Source organism: Penicillium crustosum (genome assembly GCF_028827405.1).
Source record: "Penicillium crustosum strain IBT 35664 chromosome Unknown utg000002l_segment0_segment0, whole genome shotgun sequence".
Taxonomy (NCBI): Eukaryota; Fungi; Ascomycota; class Eurotiomycetes; order Eurotiales; family Aspergillaceae; genus Penicillium; species Penicillium crustosum.
The window spans coordinates 3,914,683-3,930,470 of NW_026623123.1; the positions used below are offsets into that span (position 1 = coordinate 3,914,683).

The window sequence follows — 15,788 nt, forward strand, 5'->3', positions numbered from 1 at the left end:
AACAATCGATTTTTCTCTGTTATTTCATCCATCACGTCTTCACAATATGCTATGCATAGTTTCATTACATTATTCTTTGTTGAGGGTATCAGTTTGTGGGTCCGTCACGGATAGCTGGGCTTCTAGGAATCTCTCAAAGCTATAGATGCCGTGGCAGCCGTTACAATCAAATCCGATATCTTTCTAGACCAGCAATGGTTACTAGGTTGCTCCTAAACACGATTTCAATGGTTTTCAATGGTTTCAAGTAAGATTCAAAGCTTATCTGTGAATATCACGATCCACATTTCGATTGGAAGGAATGGAAATGGCTACAATCCCGCGCAATGCTTAAGGAAATTATATCGATGCATAAAATTATGAGTCTCACGGAGAAAGTTTGCAGGTGTCTAGACTGCGATGAGAAGTAATTCTGATTTGGCCAGCATCCATGTATGAGACAAGTATGAAAATACCTCATGATCAGGCTGCCCCACACTATTTTGTTAAGAAATGCACTACAGGCAACCGCTAGAACGGCTTATGCATAGAAACATGCACATATAAGGCTCTAGCAGTATTTATGTGTGCTGGATGTTCTACCAGTACAGCAAAGTGGTTCGTAATTAAGACTGGTATGTTCAATAAATTGTCGTGCCATTAGCGATATCTTTTATCAAAGCCATCTTTAGAGTAGTCTACATGGAACTAGTACGCACTTTTAACTACAAGACGTTAACTTGCTTAATATCTCTACTAAGGGGAGGCTTACTAGTCTGAGAGAATAGGTAGAAAAGAAGAGATATGTCACCGTTCTCGGAATCCTGGAGCCGGGCAGAAAATCAGTAGATTCGATACGTTTGGAGCATGTTACCTTGAAATCAGCGTTCTCATCAGCTACTAACCTAGTAACAAGGCAGACGAAGGAGACTTCTCTGAATAACCTCGGTAAGCACAATGCTCCAGCGCATATGGAGATTATTCCCCATAATCTCAGAGACTGGAAGCGGACCAACTGAGTAAGAAGAAGAGGCCGCGATCAATAAGTCTTATCAGTATACTGCTACATTTGAGCAGTCAATTTCCTATAAGCTAATAAATAAAGCTACTTTCGTAACAAATTTGGTGTATTTATGACCAAGTTTGAAATACATAAAAAAAACCAAGAATGTCAATTCCTATCAAGATATTATGTAGTGATTGGTAAAATTATGCACATTCACAAAATATGAGGGGTCACGCATAAACGGTTCTCGTCTGCCCGCTAGTTTGCGAGTCTGTCTAGATTCACGTCTAAGATAAATATGCAATATGAATACTTCGATAAACGTTCTTTTCCTCAAACAGAAGATAAAATTTCATAATGTCCAAAATATCCATTTACTCCCGGGGACTCTGCTTGCGCAAGTCTGTGGGGCTTGCCGGGTAATGTCCCGTCCCCATCTAATTGCTTTTTTTTTATGCAGGCCGCTAAGGCGATTATGAAGGAAGAGGTTTCATAAAACGAAACCAGGTATTCTCATTGCGAACAACTGAGAAAGTCGAAATGCCGAGACTCCGAGACTCCAATGCGTGGATAGACCAATGAGACGGGAAATATGAATGAAAGGGGGAGGAAATTCTGGACTCCCTGATTATCGAGTGAAACCGGGCCTATACACAGTTCTGCTTCAATCCGATCCAACTAGATGTATAGGGAATTTAAAATTGCTACACAGAACCTTCCATCCCCTCATAGAGACAGAGACTGGCCCTGTAAAGTCCTGTAGAGGCTATTCCCTCCCTGGTGGTTGTTGCTTCTTCCTCGATCATCCTCCCTCGCCATCAGTTGCAAATACACAAGATGGCTGCCCGTCGATTAACGCCGACTTTCGACCACGTTCATTCAGATCACGTGCACAAGCGTGTGTGCAAAGCCTGCGATAGATGTCGTCTCAAGAAGTCGAAGGTGTGTGCGCCAACGGAAAAAGAGTAGGAGACACGTTGCCATCGCAGAGGACTGACCGGACCAGTGTGACGGAACCAGCCCATGTTCACGCTGTCGAGCCAATAATTTCGTTTGCATTTTTGGGAAACGGAAAAGGGCCATTGATAAAATGTACCCCAAGGGGTGAGCAAGGCATTGGAATACCCATAATAACACAAAGACCATTCTCAGGCTGACTGCCTGTACTCACCCGGTCTAGGTATATTGAGATGCTTGAGCAGCAACAACGCTGGCTGGTCAATGCCCTTCAGGAGCTCTACCAACGAATAATCGATGGCAATGGCTGGCCAGGCACCTGCCTGAAGCCCGAGCCCAACGGCCACCCTCTTACCCACGATATTCTGGTCCGGCTCGGTACACTAGATCACAGCCAGGTCAAGTACTGCGAGGAGAACCTCAAGCCTGTGCAGCGCAAGAAGTCTTCCGAGAGTATCTCCGAGATTACGCACTCTCCAATCTCTGTGCCATGCATTTTCCCAGAGACCTTCTCATCCCCTAAGCAGTTTTGTCTGCCTCTAATCCCGTCAACTTACAGCCCACCATCCTGCACCGCGCTTATCAAGGCTGAGCCCACTAGCTCCCTACCGCCAAACCCACACTCCTCATCTGCCTTGTCCATGCAGGGTGTTGTCAGGCCATTAACGCTGCAAGGTGGTCTGCAGCAGTTCCAAGGTATAAATGTTTACAATCTCTTTGATTCAACGAATACGATCACAACGGCCAGCTATCCGAATTTCAACATTGACACTACCCTCCTATCGCCGATGTTTAATCGCCCTCTGCCGATCAACTCCGTACCGTTCGGTTATTGTGACTACTTCGATCAGTTATTCGACCCCAACCCTGCAGAGATCAGCTTGATGTAAAGAAATAATTCACATTCTTCTTTGAACTAGTTACAGTACGAAACCACTAGATCATTGATTCTATCGGTCGTCAAAATACTGCTAGGTGTGCAAGATCTCAAGCTGCAAAGTTTCAGTGTTCACGAAGGGGTCTCTAGCATTCATTGTCTGTCTTGTGTGACCCATGATTGCGACACGGGCATCATTCTATACTGGGTAGAACATGTGTTCGATCTCCAGACTCAAGACTGAGCAGGCACCCACGAGTCTCTGGAGGTCATGAAATTTGCTTTGCCAACCGCATTGTCCTATACCATTACTCTTCTCATACCGTGTAAAAGTATCACAGAATTCTAAGGGTAGAACTAAAGCAGGTGGAAAAAAAACACAGTAGTTAACTAACATATTTCTCGCATGACCGGGTGACCCCAAAACACTCTACTAAACGCGATTATAATTCAGCTTGATTTTAAATATACTATGATCTCCTACTATAAGAATTAGTATGACATAGCTTATATGTTCAAAAAATGATTAATGTATATATCTATACAGACATGCGACACTTTGTCATTAATTTTCAAAAATCCCGAGCTTGAGTCTCGCTTTTTCCAATCACAATGCCAATATTGTCTAAGTACCAAGCGGGTGTGGCTTTCTAGAAACGGCCTTTCAAGTGAAACCTAAGACTTGTGAGGTCTTTTTGTGATAAACAGAACCTCCGCCTTTGTGCAGATATCGCCACAGTTATCTTTGATGTAAGCATCCAAAAAGACCTTTCGGCCTTCCCTCTTGACAATGCCTGCCACTGCCATGATCGTACCGGGAGCGTATACGGGCTTGAGATATTCCAGCTTCATAGACAAGGTGAACATCCCATGGCCATTATCGATTCCTGTGGCGCCAACCAGACCACCAGTCACCTCGTCCATCACAGTCGCGAGGAATCCTCCATGTGCTATGTGTGCTTGACCGGTAACCCCTTTATCCAATTGTAGTATGAGGTACGCTTTGGAATCCGTGCCTTCGTTGGTGGAGGGTCTTCGGTAACGGAATAGGTAATCCGTTACACCGTTGTTCTGGTGCACCGTTTCCTTGAAAAATGCGTTTGTTACATTGCGGTCATCAGAGAGTAGGTCGTCTCGATTTAGGAGCTCGGCAAAAGAAGGAATAGTTTTGATAATTTCAACAATGGGAGGATTCATGTTGATGCAAACTGCTCACCGCTTACATGCTTGTAAGGAGGACTACTTATATAATGTCGTTCCTGGTTAATTATCAGGTGATGCTGCGAGCAAGCTGCATTTTGTGATATTGGCATAACCGAGGCAAGATTTTTATAACCGCTCTTCCTCGGAAATGCATCCGAGGTTCCAAGGTTGGATAACGCGGGCGCTGCACAATGAAACCTTGGAGCGAATGGAACAAGTCACTGCACCGCCTAGGTAACGTATCTCACTAGTGAATGCGATATATTGTACATTTATATCTCAACAACTATATCTTTATTCTATCTCCCCATTTGTCGATAGCTATTGATAAGAATTATTGGCACTATATATCAATTTCAAGAGAGTAGAATACTATCATACTGTCATTTCGAAAATTACCGAAAATTACATTCTAAAAATCTAGAAATATATACATCGCCGCCACAAACGTATGAACTTTCCCCAAACTCCCTAATTATACTAGATATCACCTACAAAGTACTATACTATAAGGCAAAGTCCCTATAGAACATGGTTGTCCAGGTATCAAGTTATAATATATCGCATTTACTATGGTGTTTTGGTGGCCCATTCACTGGTGAAATACGTTATCTGGTACATATTCGTGAACATATACGGTGCCACAGTGAAAGGATATTGCCATCCCGCTCACGCTTCAATTCATTGCTTGGATCCCTGCAGCTAAACGCTAATGTAAATCCCTTAATTACTGACTTACTGACTTGCTATACTCCTTCAAAGTCCAGATAAGTCCAGCTACGAGTTTTATTTCAAAAAGAATTTGGCGCATATGAAAAATGGACAATACACTTTTGTTGATCAGACCACATCGTGCACCATGGGTCGCTCAAACCTCCAGCAACGTTTTCTGTGCCTTGACAGCAACCATTGTGTCTTCACTCCGGAAGAAGTTGAAGGGGATTGAGATTTACCTGAAATCCATGACTATGGGCGGTGGTGGTACAGGATAATATGAGAGAAGGTGATCATGCCCAACCACGCAGGAGCTACCTAGCCAAATGTATGGTTATCTTTTTATCTGTAAGCACTGTAGAGCGGATGGAATAGAAGTAAAAACCCAGGCACATAAATGTCACATATTAAACACGTAAGCATCTCATGGATAAATGTGCCATACCTAAGGGCACAATGGAAGGCTTGAGTAATGGATATAGGTATGGTTTAAGTTATTGATGTTCCAATGGCCCTCGAGCATTTGGGACCGAGACTAAATCAAGAAATTATAGCACTGATGTCAGTATTGCGCGTTCCTAGTCCGAGATGAAGAGTGTGAACGCTGTGTGATCTCGAACTCTTCTCTGTATCAGTAAGAGAAATGCCGGGGTGACACTAAGATGTCTTTTTTGGGGTGTAGATATCTCTGACTGAATAAGTTGATGAGAATAAAGCGTCAAAATATCTGATTCGTCTCTCTGAGAAATATCCGTGGAGGAGTAGAAGTGAAGTGAGAGAAGTGAAGTAGAGTGAAGCCAAGGAAGTCGCTGTCGCGTGTCCGGGATCTTCTCACCGCCTTCGCGCTCAGCCCGCAACTCCGACGATGTTCAATCCAGAGCTCAAGGCACTGGACATTGAATCAAGCTGGAATCAAATAATCCGTATGTTCAAGGGAGGATTTTGGATTGTTTCCTTCTCATAGCCACCAACCAAACACCCTCAGCGAAGACATTGGACCAGACTCCCATCTCTTCGATCGGCAGTGGGATCGCGCCAACCCTTCCACCTGAGAATTCAACAGTCAACACGAGACCACCGAGAGTACTCTCCCAATTGCAGAAGTGGGATCGCGCAAACTCAAGAAATTCCGAAAAGTCAGCTACAAGACTCTACACCCTCGATGCAAGCCACATGATGTCTCCGGCAGTCTCGGTGGAACTTATATCGGTTTAGTTTTGCCCGCGCGATCTTCGCTCGCATATTTGAACTTCATAAGAGTCCACACAAGCTACATTTCTCACAAATACGAACGGGAATTAGCCTGGAGCTATTTTCTCGAACCCGCGCGCAATACACCCCTCCACTCCACTCGTGACAGCCATGGCGGAGATGGAGGCGGCCGCCGGCGCAAACCACGTGAACGGCTCCGCGGCCACAAAGTCCACAACCAACCCCTACGAAACAAACCCCGATCAAATCTCTAGCGATGACCCGTTTCTTTCCCAGAGCGCGCAGTATGGCCGCTACGCACCCCGCGCCGACGATTTCACCCCTCGCTTCATGAACTGGTATCGGTCTGACCCGGCCGTGAACTCGTTCTGGGAGAAGGTTGCACAGCAATACTGTACCCCAGAACACTCACTCAATACCTCAGGGCCGAGGGAGGCATTCGCGGCTGGGAGTATAATTATTTGGGTTGACCGCGAACCGGCCGACGGAGCGGCGGCTGAGAATTACTCGTCTGCGAACGCGAATGAACTGTCAGCAGCGCAGAAGGCAGAGGACTCGCTCAGAGAGATTGGGGTTGCAGTGCCCGTGTTATATTTTTGCGGGGTGATTGAGGGGAGGAATGTGACAATCGAGTCCCGCATTGCGGGTGTCTCGTTGGAAGTTGCGTGGAGGTATCTTGACGTGGGGCAGATTGAGATTTTCAAGAATCAGTGTCGTCAGATCCTCGAACTACTCGGAACAATCGATTCCCCCAAGACGAACCGTCCTATGTATGCCGCGAACTCAACTCCAAAATCCCGCCCTCCATCGAGACCCGCGAACGAGATATTCTATTCACAGAAAGAAGCAAGGAGGAGGAACTATCCTTAACACACAACAACTTCATCCCGAGCAATATCATTGTTCAGGATAACCGGGTGGTGGGGATTACTGGCTGGCGGCAATGCGGATATTTTGGCACTGTCAGAGCTAAGAAGGTCCACCGACTCTTCAGGGATCTTGGACCAGCGTCTCAAAATGGGGTGGCAAGTTCCGAGAAGAGTGTGACGTGGACCGACCTCTACGATGGTGTCTACGACCCCAGTAAGGGTATTCCACTGGTCGCAAACCAAGATACACCCTTGCCGTCAGTCAAAACTGAACCAACAAGCTCTACCCTCGACAAATTCCCAGCTAGTGATGACTTGGACACAAATTCACTAGGCCTCGATGGCGCGGTTGACTACGCTACGTCCAAAACAGTGGCGAATCTGAAGCACGGGCTGACATCAAGAGCTTCATCGTCCGACCGGTCCTCCCCAGCAAATTCCGTCAAACCAGCAAACAAAAAGCCCACAACAAACACTAGCAAGAAGGGAACTGCAAAGAAACCTGCCACTAAGAAGCGTAAGGGGAATGACCCGGACGCAGACAGCCTTGATGGGCGGCGTTCCAACACACCAGTTTCCCGCTCGAGCAAGACACCCGCCAAGAAGCAAAATTCCGTCTCGATAGCCGGGTCGCCGCCTCCCGAGGAGAAGAAAAAACCACAGAAGAAAAAGAAGAAAGGGCCCAAACCAGCTGCTGCTCAGGAAGATGACGACTCCGATAGCTTTGATGAAAACGCGATCTTCTGTATCTGCCGCCGACCTGATAACCACACGTGGATGATCGGGTGTGACGGTGACTGTGATGACTGGTACCATGGGAAATGCGTCAATATCGATCCTCGAGATGCGGACCTGATCGAGCGGTATATCTGTAAGTCCCCACGAGTGACGGCTCTATTCGATTTAAAACTAACTTTAAACACCAGGCCCGAAATGTGCAAGTGAAGGAAAGGGATGCACGACATGGAAACCGATGTGTCGCTTAGTCGAGTGCCGGAAACCCGCGCGAGCCAAGACGAAGCCCCAAAGCAAATACTGCTGCGATGACCACGGCCGGGAATTCATGCGCCAACAGACTCAGCAGCTTAAACAACGTGCCGGTCAGGCGAACGGCCTCTTTGAAGACCTGGGTACCATGGGTGGCATTCTTACAGCTGGGGACCTGAAAGCTGCCATCATGGGGGTAGCATCTACACAAGAATTCCGAAAGCTCGGCGATCGCATCATCTCCCCGCCACCACGGGTAGACCAGAAAGAAATCGATGCACCTGGGATTAAGGCCGAATCAAAGCCGCAGAGCGGCAGGTGGTTGGGAGTTGACGTCCACGAAAACGGCCTGGAATACTCGCCCGATGAGATTGCGAAGATCGAAAAGCTGCGCGCGCAGCGCGATGAGCTGCTTCATCGCAAAGAAATGCTTGCGGCACGCACGACGTTCGTCTCGCTTCTCAAGCCACGTGCCAAGGGCATAGTTGAGAAACTGAAGCAACACGAGCCGAAGGGCGGATGGAAAGATATCTGTGGCTTCGACTCGCGGCTCTCGTGGTCCGACGAAGAATTCGATGAATGGCGACTCTCCGACGTTGGAAAGAAAGCCCTCGCAGAGGGAACGGCTGAAGCTTTAGCTGTGAGTTCCTCGGCTGGTACCGACGCAGACGGGGACACAGCGATGAATGGCGACGGCGAAGACGATATCACATTCTGGACGCGTGGCGTTTGCACTAAGAAGCGGTGTGAGAGACACAAGCAGTGGGTCAAAGTGCAGCAGCAGGATATTCTCTTCGAGGAGGAAACGGCAGAGCAGGACCTCGCCAAGTGTGAGGAGGAAGCTCGGTCTGTGGTGGAGCGGGGTGTGATGAGACGATGGGCCGAGAAGGATACTCAGGCTTGAATGTCGAATGGATTTCTTCCATGGCCAGTCGGTTTCCACAAATAAAAGCTTGATACCCCCTTGATTGTGGAGAGGCAAAACAAAAGGCTCATGGACTGGAGTTGGTATTTTGCAGATTTTAATATAGCAGGATGGTAGTGGCCGGGTTTTTGGGCCAATTGCATACAAAGCGGCGCTTCGCGAGGGGCAGATCTGTCATTGATAATATTTTTCTTTGTAAGAGTATGGACAATTGCATCGAGATCGATCAAGGTCATCCTTTTCTGACAGCGACATCATGGCAAATGGTATCGTATCATTCATTGCTCGTTCCATATTCCCCATTTGCCTAGACTTGTACCAACTCGATCTTTGATCACTTCGACTATCTGAGCTCCTCTCAAATCAGAAAGCAACAGATGGGTATCGATGCCTTGGTCTAATGTCTTCATGAGCAAGGTTGGGAATAGGGAGGGGATATCCGAATGGAAGATGGAGTGGATGCCATCTTCTAGGGGCTGCCTCGTAGCACTATCCCCATGGGGTTGTTTTTTATCCCACTCTGGATTCATGGTCCCGAGTCCGTTAGTATTGACAAGAATTATCGAGAGATGAGAGGCGTGCACACGGGACAAATGCGTCAAGGTGCGGAGTGTAGCTGTCAGAACGGCTGCACCTCGAGCCGGGTTGGAGGCTCGAATTACTCCTTCCGTTAGGGTATCAAGGCCCGCAACGATGAGAATAATGGGATTTTCAGTGGAGGGGCTTGCCTCGGTCGTTTTTCTCTGTTGCTCACGCTTTTCTTGGATCTCGTCCAGCACTTCCGAGACCTTACCGATGGCCTGTGCGGCATTGGTGAAGTTGTGTACGGGAAGTAACTGCACACAGTCAAGTCTACGGATTGCATCATCCCTTGATAGACCTGGTTGATCATGGGAAGGAGACTGCAGCTCATTGAGTAGAGTCCTTGGGGCAAAAGCCTCGAAACTTCGTGGGTGGATAATGAATGCGCTCGGTTCGGATGATGGATGGACACTCCGCAGTTGGTTTGTGAGAATATATCGAGGAATCTATAGTAGTATTAGTCTCTTGGCAATGTATAGCCAGTGGTAAATATTGAGTCAGTCATACCTGTCCGATATACTCGTAGCTTTCATTGCTTCTCATTCGCATCCTTGAGAAGCCAAGGACAACCCCACACCGGAAAACCGCTTCTTTGGAGGACTGGATACCCTGTTTCCAATAATCTTTTAGATTCCAGTCATTTTTTGCAGTTGTCTCATTTGTAGGAGGAGCTGCATTCTCTGTTGACTCTGACCGTCGGAGTAGGGAATCGGCAAGGACCGGAAGCGCAGGTTCTGCCGAGTAAATATTTGGTGCGCTTGCCATGGCTCCGTGTATACAAAGCTTTGCAAGTTCCTATGGATCTGATATCAGAATGTAAGTAGAAGGGCGAAGAGCGAGTGGTTGATGGTGGAGACAAAAGCGAAAGTGGATATCCCCCGATTTGGTCTAGCCTCACTCACGCGCTTCCCTCTGATCGACTCTACAACATACTTGAACGTTCAATCTAAAATACTGTTTGCATATTGCTCTTGGTCATGAAGAAATAATTGCATGTATTATGGTGAAAGTAGATAGAGAATTTGGAACATGCTAAAGATACATTTTGTAGAAAAATGGTCAAGCTCGCCTCCACACTCCACGCCCATCATGCACCCAGCCCTTGTCTCCGATGGCATCGTCCAAAACGGCTAGCAGATCCTGCCGCATGGCCTCCACATGCAGGTCGCCACACCTGAACTCTTGCAAACAGGGTAGAAGATTCACAGTATACCCAATCAGAGAGTACGAGGTTGTAAGTTCCATCCACGGGTCATTAGGATCCATAGACCCTCGTTGTTCAAGCTCGGTAATATGATTATCTTGAGGGGGTGCCAACTGTACATCAAGGCGCTGCAGACGATGCATCCTCACGACAGCATCCATTACAATTTGCGAGTGATTGTAAAATGGAAACACAGCTGTGTAGGAAAAGTATGTGAAGCCGCGCAAGAGAGCTGGCAAGCTGATTGGTCGTTCAAGCTCACGGACTGTGCCGGGTATCCCACGTGTTCCCCATTCTACAAGAACCGATGGGACGCAGGAAAGAAAGTACTCGTAGTGGTTGTATGCTTTCAGAGAAGATGACTCATTAAAAGTCATCGATGTCCACGGTCGTGATGCTAGAAGACTAGTACAATTCTCCAGGTTAGGCAGTTGGGATGGATCACGAGGTTTGCACTCTCGTTCCAAAAGCAAGATCTGCAGGGGCATATCAAATGCCCAGTGATGTCCATCGTTGATCGGGCTATCTAAAGTGTTGCCAAGGAAGACCGGCGGCCCGATTACTAGAACACGGCGGGGGTCTAGATAATGGAGGACTCGGCGCCACCATAGCGGGTTGACCTGACGATCTGGGGTTTCATCGACGATTGCGACGAGAGATATCACATATTGACTGAGACCTGACTTGACCATAAAAGAGTGGAAATCGGGTTCATCATGGAGGTTAAGTCGGACATGAGTGAACAGTTGAGGTCGCACAAGTTGAAATAGGCGCCGTGAGCATAGTTCAAGATGTTTGAGGTCCTTTGTTGGAGATTGTGTAAGTTCCAGACTGGGTGTCTTATGTAGTTTTCCAAATGACGGTGGCTCTGTGGTCAAGTAGGTGATAATCTGGTCTAGGAGCTCATTGGGGAGACGTTCCAAAGGAGACTGAGAGGCTGACACAGACATGGCAAATTGCTCATGTCGAGAGCCTCGCCCCACATTACTATAACAATTGGATATCCAGAACTGCCCAGTCTGACAGTATACGGAGTACCTAGAGTGCACTAGTAGACCGGATGGGAGTAGTCGTCGGCTGAGGGAATGAAAGTGAAGTGCCGGGCTTCCCCACTCCAATCGATGGGCTGGCTCCACTGAACTCTTTGTAATCAGTGACTCAGCGGATAGAGCTTCAATGGTTTTTACAGAATGAGAATGGATATAGTTGTGAGCCCCGTTGGAAGAGAAGACGAGAAAAATGGATTGGAGGATAGGACAAATAAATACAATTAACCAGGGAGACCTCAGAAAATGTATAGAAGCGGGAAACCTGATGGTCCGTGCACTCTATTAGATTTGAGACATGCCCGAGAAGACACAACGATATTACGGAGTACTTCGTACGGAGTGGAATAACGGGGAACTGGTTATTTTACTGTTCAATTGCCGAGGATCCCCCGCATTGTTAAATCATACCAACTTACATTTGTATAGGGTCTTCAATATGTCCTGTTATATGGACGACTGCTATCAGCTAACTGACCAAGACAAGGAGACCAGATCATGATGGACGGCAACTCCAAACCAAAGGAAACCCGCAGGCCGAGTCAGCTAAATCAACCGAAAATGTGGAGAGCCTCAGCGTTTTGCTGTGGGGCAATGCCTATCACGGCTGGATTCGTTGTAGCCCTGGAGGGCGCCTCGGATGAGATGGCAATGACAATGCCATGCCCCTCTTTCGATTCATCCGTTTCCCAAACTTCCTTCCTTTCTTCTCACATTGACTTGTCCTAGTAGATTGCTAAGGTACGATATTATCGCATCTTTATAGAAACAACGCTCATCGTCTCTCGCAGTTAATCTATTCACAATGGCTCCTCAACTTCATCAGCGTCCTCCTTTCCGCGCCGAGCACTTGGGCTCTCTCTTGCGCCCAGATCAGCTTTTGGAAACCAAGCTCGCTTTCGAGGCTGGCAAGATCCCCGAGTCGCAATTGACCGCTTCTGAGGACAAGGAGATCAATGCCATCGTTGGGACACAGCAAAAGCTTGGCTATGCCGCTCTGTCCGACGGCGAGTATCGTCGTCACAGTAAGAGATCCGTATAGCTATTGGACGAGTCGTGTTGACAGATATAGTGTTCTGGGGTACTTTCTTCCCCGGTCTAGACGGCTTCGAGGAGGTCAACAATGTCGACGTGGATGACTTCCGTCCCTATGCCCCCGATATCGCCGCATTTTTGGAGGCCGGTCACAAGCCCGGTGAGAGCGTCATCTGTACCGGCAAGATCAAGCACGTTGGTAGCACCTACGTCGACCAGTTCAAGTACCTCGCCAGCCAAGTGCCTGCCAACGAGGTCGGAAACCTGAAGATTACTCTTGCCGCGCCTAACTGGTACCACCTGCGCTACCGTGAGGGCAAGGCTTACCCCAAGTCTGTGTACACCAATGACGAGGATTATTTCGGCGACATTGCCAAGGCCTACCAGGCCGAGCTTCAGATCCTGTATGACGCCGGCTGCCGTAACGTCCAATTCGACGACCCCAACCTGGCTTGTAAGATGTACCCATGCAGCCAATATCGACTGAACTAACCTTTCACTCAGACTTCTGCTCTGATAAGTTCCTCACTGGCTTCAAGGAGGACCCTCTGAATGTATACTCCGCCGATACCATGTTCGAGAAGTATATCAAACAGTACAACGACTGCTTCGTTAACCTGCCCGCCGATATGCACGTCGGTGTTCACCTATGCCGCGGTAACTTTGTCGGAAGTCGGCACTTCTCCGAGGGTGGCTACGACCGTATTGCTATTAAGCTCTTCCAGGAGCTGAACGTCCACACCTACTACCTCGAGTACGACACCCCCCGCGCCGGTGGTTTCGAACCTCTCAAGTTCCTGCCCACCCACAAGAACGTGATTTTGGGTGTTGTGACTAGCAAGTTCGCCAAGCTTGAGGATAAGGAGGAGATGAAGAAGCGGGTCATTGATGCTGCTAAGTTTATTGCTGAGGGTAACAACATCTCCCTCGATGCTGCGCTTAACCAGGTCGGTGTTAGCCCACAGTGTGGCTTTGCTTCTCATCGTGAGGGTAATGCTATCGACTGGGACGGCATGATCAACAAATTGCAGCTGGTCCGTGATATTGCCAACGATATCTGGCCCAATCAGGCTTAAACCTGGTGTTTAAGCCAAACAATAAAATCCCTTTTCTGTCCGTTTTCATACTCAAAAATTTGGTCAATGCCATTCTTATTACTTTTCAACAAATGTAACAGGGCTTGGGATTTTGGTTTTACAGTTGTGTCCTAGATGCCTGGGACGAATTATGATATTTCTTTGAACAAGCACTTGATGTCTTCTTGAATTTAATTAACGAGCTTCTTTTCAGTCCAAATTTCTGTCCCTCCCTCTTAACTTATGCGCGAATCAAGAACATTCTCTATATGTTTACATGAAACGCGAGATGCAGCACTGGCCTTTTGGCTGCCTCCCGGCGTCAAACAGCCTGCATCATGGACCTCGCCATTTCGAGCTTTTGAGGCATAACAATCTTCTCTTTAACCAGCCTATCGATAACCCGCGCAGTCCATCCCTGACAGTTCTCCGTAACAGACTTCCGATTCTCCGCTTGTGGAGGAAGTTCCTCCTCTGCAGCCTGTTTCACCAGCCTCGCCGCCCTGGCCTGTTCCTGGGACACAACGGCCAAGGTGTAGACGTTGGAAGTGAGGCCGGCGTCAACTACATTGATCTTTTCGGCCGATGGTTCGTATTTCATATCCTCTGCATCTCCCGTGACTTGGTAAACATAGCCATAGTCAGGCTCGTTTTCGTCGGCAAGAAACAGTGCCCAATGGTTGGGCTCTCCGGGGGCTTGTTCTTCTTGGACGAGGTAAAGATAGAGACTCGGGTTTTCGGCCGGCGGCTTCAACTCTTTTGGGTTGGATGTATCCTCGGTCCACTCCTGTGCACCCCTTTTTCGGAAAAATGTACGGCCGTCAACCTCGCACACTTCTCTGAAACCCCTTGTCTTGATGGTGGTCCCCGGCGGTGGAAAGTCGCTCATCGTCTGGAGAAATAGGGATCAGCATAGTGTTTTTGCTGTGGGTATACACAGTTTTATCGGTACCTGCCGTCGACCAGCTGTAGATAGTCGATTTAGTTGAGGTTGCCTTGAGCGAACTGAGGTTTCGTTTGCTGAAGTTGTGGTGACGAAACCAATCAAACACATCAAATATACAGGGATCTCTTGAGTTCTCTTTATCACATTTCTACGTCATTTGGGCACCGATAATACATAAGTCTACCAGCTACAAGACAGGAATCTGAAGACCTCAATATATAAAATGTTATCATAGGCATTTCCAATCATCCTGCTACATCTTACACATAGCACAGCACATCAATATTTCGACAATGAGTTAATCTACAATGGCTTACACCTAACAATTATGAATACTGGAAATTTCTAGACAAAGCAATCCAGCTCAATTTAGTATGCTAAGTCAATGTACATCTCCCAGTACCGGAAAGATCACGGTTTACTCCGCCGGTCCCTCGATATTGCCCTCCTTGATATTGGAGCTCTTGTGCGTGTGCAGATTTTCGATTTTATAGCGTGGCTCATCGTCTGACGCGCTACGGCCCCCCAAGTTTTCAAGAATGAGTCCGGTACTCATGCTGGTCCTGGATTGCGCGCCTATTGTATTTTGTTAGATTGTTCATTTGGAACATGTATATGTATCTTATAAAAAAGGGTGCATCATACCGCCGACCGGTTTGTAACTAACTTTGTCTCCTTCTTTGTAGCGAGGCATTGGCATTGCTACTGTTGGCGCTGGTGGAAGTAGTAGTAGTGGTAGTGGTAGTGGTAGTGGCTGTCGTGGGAGTTATGATGAACTTAGATATCCCAAGAAGATGTACTGAATTGTACACAAGTTTGCGGGGGCAGATAGAGTAGGGCAGTATCTTGATGTTTGTAGATAGAAACGACGCTTTTGCAAGAGTCAACTCTAAACTATTATTCTATTTATATTTGCATATGACGGGGGAACGGATTCCGCTATCGTCATATTGAGGTAGCAGGAGAAACAGCTGACTGGGTTGGAATTGATCCATGGCTATATGAACATCTGGATTTAATGCGGAGGTTGGCTCCGTGGAAACAACGACCTCGGGGGATGCGAATTTGATCACGCACTTTAATCAGAAGTATGTCATTTGTTTCTATTTTCTATCACCAATGCCAGAACTTGCCTCCTCTGTATCCGTTGTAGCCATTATGTGTACAAGC

At 47.5% G+C, this 15,788-nt stretch overlaps 9 protein-coding genes across 9 annotated transcripts; 4 read left to right on the plus strand and 5 right to left on the minus strand.

Moving 5' to 3' along the window:
* Window positions 1-1,822: 1,822 nt before the first annotated feature.
* Window positions 1,823-2,832, plus strand: N7487_004991 (Zn(II)2Cys6 transcription factor domain-containing protein; the record flags this gene model as incomplete). The annotated part of the gene is made up of 3 exons (XM_056872738.1): window positions 1,823-1,927; window positions 1,992-2,089; window positions 2,166-2,832. The coding sequence occupies 3 exons, from the start codon at window positions 1,823-1,825 to the stop codon at window positions 2,830-2,832; spliced, it is 870 nt and encodes a 289-aa protein (XP_056730458.1).
* Window positions 2,833-3,494: 662 nt separating this feature from the next.
* Window positions 3,495-4,016, minus strand: N7487_004992 (PaaI family thioesterase; the record flags this gene model as incomplete). The annotated part of the gene is made up of 1 exon (XM_056872739.1): window positions 3,495-4,016. The coding sequence occupies one exon, from the start codon at window positions 4,014-4,016 to the stop codon at window positions 3,495-3,497; it is 522 nt and encodes a 173-aa protein (XP_056730459.1).
* Window positions 4,017-5,601: 1,585 nt separating this feature from the next.
* On the plus strand, window positions 5,602-5,951 carry N7487_004993 (uncharacterized protein; the record flags this gene model as incomplete). The annotated part of the gene is made up of 2 exons (XM_056872740.1): window positions 5,602-5,659; window positions 5,701-5,951. The coding sequence occupies 2 exons, from the start codon at window positions 5,602-5,604 to the stop codon at window positions 5,949-5,951; spliced, it is 309 nt and encodes a 102-aa protein (XP_056730460.1).
* A 147-nt stretch (window positions 5,952-6,098) lies between these two features.
* Window positions 6,099-8,708, plus strand: N7487_004994 (putative PHD transcription factor; the record flags this gene model as incomplete). Its single annotated transcript, XM_056872741.1, has 3 exons — window positions 6,099-6,718; window positions 6,793-7,688; window positions 7,744-8,708. The coding sequence occupies 3 exons, from the start codon at window positions 6,099-6,101 to the stop codon at window positions 8,706-8,708; spliced, it is 2,481 nt and encodes an 826-aa protein (XP_056730461.1).
* A 299-nt stretch (window positions 8,709-9,007) lies between these two features.
* Window positions 9,008-10,076, minus strand: N7487_004995 (uncharacterized protein; the record flags this gene model as incomplete). Its single annotated transcript, XM_056872742.1, has 2 exons — window positions 9,008-9,757; window positions 9,819-10,076. The coding sequence occupies 2 exons, from the start codon at window positions 10,074-10,076 to the stop codon at window positions 9,008-9,010; spliced, it is 1,008 nt and encodes a 335-aa protein (XP_056730462.1).
* A 294-nt stretch (window positions 10,077-10,370) lies between these two features.
* N7487_004996 (F-box domain protein) lies at window positions 10,371-11,465 on the minus strand (the record flags this gene model as incomplete). The annotated part of the gene is made up of 1 exon (XM_056872743.1): window positions 10,371-11,465. One exon carries the CDS (start codon window positions 11,463-11,465, stop codon window positions 10,371-10,373), a length of 1,095 nt encoding a protein of 364 aa, XP_056730463.1.
* A 901-nt stretch (window positions 11,466-12,366) lies between these two features.
* On the plus strand, window positions 12,367-13,672 carry N7487_004997 (cobalamin-independent methionine synthase II family protein; the record flags this gene model as incomplete). The annotated part of the gene is made up of 3 exons (XM_056872744.1): window positions 12,367-12,586; window positions 12,634-13,050; window positions 13,101-13,672. 3 exons carry the CDS (start codon window positions 12,367-12,369, stop codon window positions 13,670-13,672), a joined length of 1,209 nt encoding a protein of 402 aa, XP_056730464.1.
* Window positions 13,673-13,994: 322 nt separating this feature from the next.
* N7487_004998 (uncharacterized protein) lies at window positions 13,995-14,561 on the minus strand (the record flags this gene model as incomplete). The annotated part of the gene is made up of 1 exon (XM_056872745.1): window positions 13,995-14,561. The coding sequence occupies one exon, from the start codon at window positions 14,559-14,561 to the stop codon at window positions 13,995-13,997; it is 567 nt and encodes a 188-aa protein (XP_056730465.1).
* A 475-nt stretch (window positions 14,562-15,036) lies between these two features.
* Window positions 15,037-15,312, minus strand: N7487_004999 (hypervirulence associated TUDOR domain-containing protein; the record flags this gene model as incomplete). The annotated part of the gene is made up of 2 exons (XM_056872746.1): window positions 15,037-15,194; window positions 15,264-15,312. 2 exons carry the CDS (start codon window positions 15,310-15,312, stop codon window positions 15,037-15,039), a joined length of 207 nt encoding a protein of 68 aa, XP_056730466.1.
* Window positions 15,313-15,788: the final 476 nt, after the last annotated feature.